Raw genomic sequence first — 8,333 nt, 5'->3', positions numbered from 1 at the left:
CATTTACAACCTTCCACCTTGGATGTGTATGAAAAGAAATTCATCATGCTTTCCTTTTTAATATCCGGAGTGCCAGGAAACAATATTGATGTGTTTTTACAGCCTTTAATTGACGATCTAGCATCTTTATTTGAGGTCGGGGAGCCAACATATGATGCATATAAACAAGAAATGTTTACACTACGTGCAGTTGTGTTATGGACGATTAATGATTACCCTGCTCTTGTACACTATGTGGTTGCCCTTATAGTGGATTCAAAGGTTGTGTGGTGTGTCGGGGCGACACTCAGTGTGTTCGACTTTATCACACAAAGAAGCAGAGTTATGCTGCCCACAGAAGGTATTTATCACATGACCACCCTTTCAGAAAACAAACAAAGACGTTCAACGTAAAAGAGGAGATGAGAACCGCTAAAGAGCCTATGACAGGGGGAGAGATATACGACGAGGTCAAAAACATTAACAATGAATGGCGAAAGGGATCTGAATCCCTAAGTGGGAGTAAACGGAAAAGGGATAACACAATGCCGCACCAATATTGGAAGAAGTTCAACATATGGTACCAACGGCTCAGCTATTGGAAGTATTTACCTGTCCAACATTGTATTGATTTGATGCATGTTGAAAAGAATGTGGCAGAAAGTATTGTCGGGACGTTGCTGAACATTCCCGGTAGGACAAAAGACGGATTGGCAGCTAGAAAGGATTTGGAGTTTTTAGGGATTAAAAAGGAGTTGCAACCGAAAGCAAAAGGCAACAATACAGAACTGCCTGTAGCATGCTTCACATTATCAGCGCAAAAAAAAGACATGTTTCTTGAAACACTATATAAACTGAAGGCTCCACTAGGGTATTGTTCTAACTTCTCTAATTTGGTGAATCTTAAAGAAAGGAAGCTACAAGGCCTTAAATCACATGCTTATGCAACAGTTTCTACCCCTTGCAATACGGTCCATCATGCTAGAACCAATGAGAATTGCTATAATCAGGCTTTGTTTTTTTTTTCAAGTCAATTTGCAGCAAAGAAATCATTGTAGAAGAGCTTGATAAGATGCAGGAAGAGCAAATAGTTACACTGTGCCAGCTGGAGAAGTACTTTCCGCCATCATTTTTTGATGTCATGGTTCACTTAACCGTGCACCTTGTTAGAGAGATAAAATTATGTGGGCCACCATGCTTTCATTGGATGTATCCCTTTGAAAGGTATATGAAGGTTATCAAAGGGCATGTGCGAAACAAAACTTATCCAGAAGGGTGCATTGATGAGGAGAACATTGCGGAAGAAACAATCGAGTTTCTGAGCGAATACCAAAAACACATCAAGAGTACTGTTGGTATTCCACATGATAAGCATGATGATAATGGGGAGACAATCCCTGTCATAGGCGTTATATCAGTTGAAGTTTCTCCTGATCTTTTCAAGAGAGCACATTTCTATGTGCTGCAGAATACGCCTGAAATAGCGCCGTATATCGAGTAAGTATTACTAACATATATACTCTAAATTATATATATATATAAATATATATAGGGTGCAGTTACTGTACGCTAATGCCTTAACGTACGGTAGTTACGCGAGACGTTCAAAGGCAAAAAACAAAGCTAAAAACCTAAAACGCTAAGCAAACGCACCCAAAATTAATATTTACATATATATATATATATATATATATATATTAATTCAAAATATATTATACTCTTACTTGCAGACAACACAAGACCTCTTTGAAAAACCAAATGCCTGGTAAACGACAAGCATTGCTGGAGAAGGAGCATACTTTAAAGTTTGGTGACTGGTTACGCGACAAGGTAGATCAATTTATTAAGTCTTCTATAATTTTTAAAATTCTTTTATAGTTTATGCAATGTAGGTGAAGAATCTAATCCTTGTAATGAAATTCAGGTTGAAAGAGAGCTAGCGGGCTCCCCAGATTCTGTATCGGAAACCGTAAAGTGGATTGCACACGGAGCACACCGCAACGTTTACAAATACGACTCGTACGACATCAACGGTTTTGAATTTCGTACAAAATCTCATGATGGTAGAGTTTACCAGAACAGCGGGGTTGGTGTAGAGGCGGATGACATGCACATCAAAAAAGACGTGGTGATGTATGGACAAAACTTTTATTTTGGGGTTTTGCAAGAGATATGGGTCCTAGATTATCATCTTAAAGAATTACGGTCGTCATGTGCCAATGGGTTGACCGTAAACATGTCAAACATGATATTCTTGGTTACACTCCGGTCGACCTAAACAAATTTGGCCACAAGGATGATCCGTTCATACTGGCCTCGCAAGCACGCCAGGTGTTTTATGTTCAAGATCAGCTGGATAGAAAAAAGCATGTTGTCCTCATGACTCCACCCAAGAATTATAGGCATTCGTATGACGAGGTCAATGAGGAATTTAGTACGGTAACTTTCCCTCATGAGGGTAATACATTGCCACTTGTACAACCAAATCAACTGATTCGTAATGAGTCCCTGGATGATTATTGGAGGCCCGGGAAAAAGCCTACAACTATTCGTAATGGAGATTGACACCGATGTCGGGGTTGTCGACCCAACAATTGTGTTCGTTCGGCTAGTTAGATGTAAATAATGTTTAAATATAGTTGTGATACATGATATCACCATTCTTTACTTTGTACTTATTAATTCAAACTAAAAAAATATTGGTTGTTTTTAATACTATTACTACTTATACGTACAGGGCGGTTTGTTGAATTCATTTCATCTTCTGGCTATTTTGGTCAATTTGTGTCAAGTTCAAACATACATCATGTTACATCGATAAAAGTCACAATTGACTTGTAGTGTACCATAGTAAGATCAATAAAGTCATTACACTCATAACTGACTCGTGCTATTTCAAAGTTACATTAATACAAAGAAAGCCCAAAAATGCATCATGTTGTCTAGGGTGTTCGGTGACAGTCATCATTTCTCGTCTGATGGTTTTGTTTCTTGCACAACCTCTATTTGGTTATGTTTCAACATACTTTTCAACAGCTGGTTTCCTGCAAAACATTATCAACTCATTTTATAAAAAAAGACCATTATGCCTTTCTTTTCAGTAACCTGCATACCAAAATTGTACCCTCCAGACTTTGAAGAAGCCTTTGAGCAAATAAAATTCAGTTTTGAAAAACCGCTTCCAAACTCAATGCCATCACCAGTAACCTTAGATTTAAGATTTGGTGACGGCATTGAGTTTTGGAAAGGATTTTATCAAAATTTAACATCTTTGGGAAGTTTAAGATCTGTGGAAACCTTAGATATTTTCTGCTTGGCCAAGTTTGGAATTCACATGACATATATAGAAGTGTAATAAATTTCAGTCACCAGTTTTATTGCAGTCATTAAAGTCTCTGTTGTTATATAGTTGGTTGTTGAGTGTATAACTGCATACTACCTGTCAAAATGGTTTCCACACGCTTTGGAAACGCACAGAAGCTAATTAATTTTGGAAATTAATTACATTTATACCTACTACATGTCCAAAATCTTGGAAATATATTTATGTAGTGATAGCCTACATTTCAAGTTAATTAAAATAAAAAAACTAGTATATCACACGCTATGTACGCTTTTAATACTTGTCATAAAATCTTGGAAATATATTTATGTAATAATAGCCTACATTCAAGTTAATTAAAATAAAAAAACTAGTTTATCTTACTAGATATGCTACAAATCAACTGAACTACAATAAATTACTGTCTCAACTATCAAAAAATAAATTTTAAGTCTATTTTGTTATTCACCTACACTAACATATATTTTAAAGTTATTTATAAAAAATCAACATCAACTACGCTTCAAAAACGCAACCAAAATATAATAATAACATATTACAGTTAATAATAACATTTACAATAATAACATTCACATAACACATTAATACCAAAATATAACAACATTTACAATAATAACATTTACATTAATATAGAAAACCAAATTACATAAAACTAACTCCTAGCATCCGATTCCATATCGGAATCTACATCGGATTCTAGAGTCCTGCCATCAGATTCCGTATCCGAATCTACATTCGGATTCTCTTCTGGAGTATGAGAGGGCATGATCCTCTCGTACATGCCATCGGAGGTATAGGTGGAGTCCCTAGGCCTATGGAGGCGAAGGTTCACCTGAGAATGGAATGCCCCATAAACGAACATCGCCTTGAAGTGCTCCAAGTCGTTCAACTCGATGTACGCCACCTCGATTCCCAGCACTACCATTTCAATGCTGAAATAATCAGCAGTCGTGTACCCAAGCCACCTAACCATTCGGTTAAGTTGTTGGTACGTGAAGGTGTGAGGGTGGACATAGTCCACAAACCTCACCCTTTGATTCCTCCGGACGGCGCCGGAAAAAAAGTGGAATTGTATGGTGAAAAATGTGGGGTCGTAGTAGATGGGGGCTTGAGCACCCGGTGCACGTTCGAGCCATGTTGAAGCCATTATCGGAAAGAAAGGTGGATTGTGATTGTGATTGTGGATTCTGATTATGGATTGTGGTTGTGATTGTGATTGTGGATTGTGATTGTGATTGTGACTGGTATTTAAACACCATCGGAAACCGCCGGTACATCTCCCTGACAATTTGAAATTGGCGGCACAAGAAACTGTAAAGGCAATGATGACGTCGCCAATCGTCAAATCAACGTGCGGCCATCAATTACGATTGGACACGCTTAAAAATATTATAGTGTGACCATTTATCACTTATAGCCACACATAATAAGTGTATCCGTGACAATAAAAAACATAGAAAAAATAAAACTAAGATATTCTTTGGTCACACAACCTCATATAAATGGCCATTAATTACATTTGGACACACTTAAAAATATTTAAGTGTGACAATTTCTCACTTATAGCCACACATAATAAGTGTATCCGTGACAATAAAAAACTTATAAAAAACAAAACTAAGATACTCTTTAGTCACACAATGTCTTATAAGTGGCCATTAATTACATTTGGACACACTAAAACATCCTTTAAGTGTGACAATTTATAACTTATAATAATAAGTGTATCCGTGACAATAAAAACTTATAAAAAGCAAAACTAAGATACTCTTTGGTCACACAACCTCGTATAAGTGGCCATTAATTACATTTGGACACACTTAAAAATATTTTAGTGTGACCATTTATAACGCATAGCCACACATAATAAGTGTATCCGTGACAATAAAAAACTTATGAAAAATAAAAGTAAACTACTCTTTGGTCACACAACGTCGTGTAAGTGGCCATATATTTTAAGCGTTTTAGTCACACAACTAATAAATACAATGGTTGTTCGTCATATTTCGCCACTTTATTAAAAATGTGGCTTGAAAATGTGACATTAGGTCACACAACGTAATCTAAGTGGTTATATATTTTACCTTTTAGACACATCTCTTATCAATACAGTAGCCGTTTGTCAAATTTGGCCACACTATTCAAACATGTGGCTAGTTAAATGTCACAGTTTGTGGCTAATGCATGTGGTTTTGGTCACATGTATCAAAGATCAAACAAACTATGACTGTAGTGTAGGTCACATTTCGCCACACGTTTTTATAATGTGGCTAGTTTTTGTCACAGTTTTTTTCAAAGTGTGGGAAAAGTACCTGACTAGGTATAGAATGGTCACGTGAAGAATAATATGTGTGGCCAAAACATTCTGAAAGGTTTTCAAACATGGTCAAAGACCTTTTAGCCACACATTTAAGCCGAAGTGTGGCAAATCGCCCAGACCACATGTGTGGCAGAAGGTCGATATTCACGTAGTGTTAATCACACACTTGGTGTGCATCAAAAATCTTAAAACACATAGTTCATCCTTTACATCATCAAAATCCCAAATGTGACTATACCATTACCATGAAGTTTAATCATTTCTAATAACACAAACATGTTAAATAAGTTTTAAGAGACCTTACCATAACTTTGCTATTTGTAAGATTTACTGAGTATGATAATGATGATGATTTAGTTTTACGATCAAAGCCCACTTCATCACCCAAAGTAGCAAATCCTTCAAATTATCATGCAACGAAGGTAGAACTTGAAGAATGATGTTTGACGAACATATATAGCATGAATTCACATAGATAATGGCTATTTATAACCCAAATCAACTACAGATAGTATAATATAAATCTTGTTAATTAAGCATGCATTCACAAATACTTCAAATCCATGAGTTTTCATACCCAAGCTTGTTACATGTTACACCCAAACTTAACTTTGACCAAGAGCTAGATGATTATCCCTATTTGACTAAATAAAAACATCTATCACAATACGAAAGATTCAGCCACTGAAGTTTCTTTGCTGTAGCTTTTCTTTTATATAAAGTTAATTTTTCCCTTCCAAAATAAGAGTTGATATTTCAAACTTTCAACATTACATAATCATACAAGGTCACTAACATATACTAAACCTGAGAATATTTTTATTTTACACATTCTTGATAATAGTACGTTACAATCCAGTCCTTTTATTTATGGTTCCGTATTTGAAACCTGACAACCTCATATTAGAGTACTACACATTTAGCCATTTAGGGGCTGAACCACCTATATTAGTTGTTGGCCAACATTAGGATTTGATCAATAGAGTTATTAATGCAACTTAGTTTTGAGTTTTTTTTTAAATAAATAATATAATACCAAATTGAGTTTTCTCTAAATGTTGCATATTCGTTTATTTGTTTTGTGTTCTTGATATCAATTCAATCCTAAATATATCAATAATCTTTTAAGAGTAGCGTAGCAGGAAATATGAAGCCTTGTTATATAAGAATTGAGAGAGTGATAGATTCTTGGCACTATTTACAAAATTTTGAAAAGCCGGCTGACCACTTCCTTTTCCAGATTAATTGTCAACATATATACATGATTGATGGACGGCAATCTTTAATTAATTAATGATTATTTTGTAATATACAATAGGACACACACACACATATAAAGAAAATAATAAATAAACAACAGATTCAAGAAGCTAGCATGCATTCATGCAGGCCAGCTCACTCTATATATATGAGACACAAAGCAGCTTATTTCACAACCAAAAAAAAAAGCCAAACCGTGTTTCTATTCAGCAAATTAGAAGAAATGTCGAATAAACTCATCATCTTGAGCTTTGTAGCTCTTACTTTCGGCTGCATTTCCTTTGCCTACGAGCCGAAACCCCTCCAAGATTTTTGTGTCTCCAATCCAAATAGCTCAGGTATTGCATGTCATAAGTTTTAACAAAATTACTCCAATGATAATTGTATTCATGTAAAGTATAATATCATGTACGTTCACTGTGCAGTGCAAGTGAATGGTCTAGTATGCAAGGACCCGACGCAAGTTCAGGCCGATGATTTCTTCTTCAGCGGGCTACACCTCAGGGGTAACACATCAAACCCTGTGGGATCAAGGGTTACTCAAGTCTTTGCAACTCAGTTACCCGGGCTTAACACTTTAGGCATCTCAATGGTACGTATTGACTACGCGCCATGGGGACAGAATCCACCTCACACACACCCAAGAGCCACCGAGATCCTTACAGTTATTGAAGGAACCTTAGAAGTTGGATTTGTGACTTCTAACCCCAATAACCGTTTTATCTCCAAGGTGTTGAAAAAGGGTGATGTATTTGTGTTCCCGGTAGGACTTGTCCATTTCCAACGTAACGTGGGGAAAGGGTATGCAGTGGCTATTGCTGCATTGAGCAGTCAAAACCCTGGTGCCATAACAATCGCAAATGCGGTTTTTGGTGCAAATCCTCCAATTCCAGGAGATATTTTAGCCAAGGCATTCCAGGTGGATAAAAGCGTGGTGGAACAGCTACAAGCAAAATTCTAGAGTAACAAAGATTCTTATTGGTGTTCATGTGATTGTTTTGCTTCTTTCATAGTCTGTTTAAAACTCCCATTTCAATTATTTGTGTGTGGCTAATTTTCTTGTTAAGTTATTTATTCTTTGGGTTTGCAATGAAAAGTTTGTTGGACTGGGTTGCAAACACACACAATTACACAAATTACAAACTCGAGAAAAGTGAAGAATATGATAATTTACATGCTTACGTCGGCTGACCTATGTTAATGGGCTACAACCAATTTACTTTCATTATTGCTTTCTGCTTCATTCATAAGAAATTACAAGTACAAGATGTTATATTTATAATACAATATTAGGGTTACTACTTAATCTCTAAGAAAACTAAATATGGGCTAAGTCAATTTTTGCCACTTAAAAAACAATCTCCATTATGATCTTCAAACTACCATCCGTTGTAAATAGGTGTACCTCTTGTAACCTCGTTGCAACGACCT

The 8,333-nt window shown here is 36.1% G+C and overlaps 1 protein-coding gene across 1 annotated transcript; it reads left to right on the top strand.

Annotated features, from left to right (window-relative positions):
- The first annotated feature begins 7,096 nt into the window (after positions 1-7,096).
- On the top strand, positions 7,097-7,939 carry LOC143591455 (putative germin-like protein 2-1). The gene is made up of 2 exons (XM_077071655.1): positions 7,097-7,240; positions 7,328-7,939. Exons 1-2 carry the CDS (start codon positions 7,126-7,128, stop codon positions 7,861-7,863), a joined length of 651 nt encoding a protein of 216 aa, XP_076927770.1. The 5' UTR covers positions 7,097-7,125; the 3' UTR covers positions 7,864-7,939.
- The last annotated feature ends 394 nt before the right edge of the window (positions 7,940-8,333 follow it).

The sequence above is a fragment of the Bidens hawaiensis genome, unplaced genomic scaffold (assembly GCF_021521415.1).
Source record: "Bidens hawaiensis isolate Kalapana, Puna unplaced genomic scaffold, B.hawaiensis_p1.1 tig00039673_1, whole genome shotgun sequence".
NCBI lineage: Eukaryota > Viridiplantae > Streptophyta > Magnoliopsida > Asterales > Asteraceae > Bidens > Bidens hawaiensis.
This window is presented reverse-complemented; position numbering and strand designations above follow the sequence as displayed.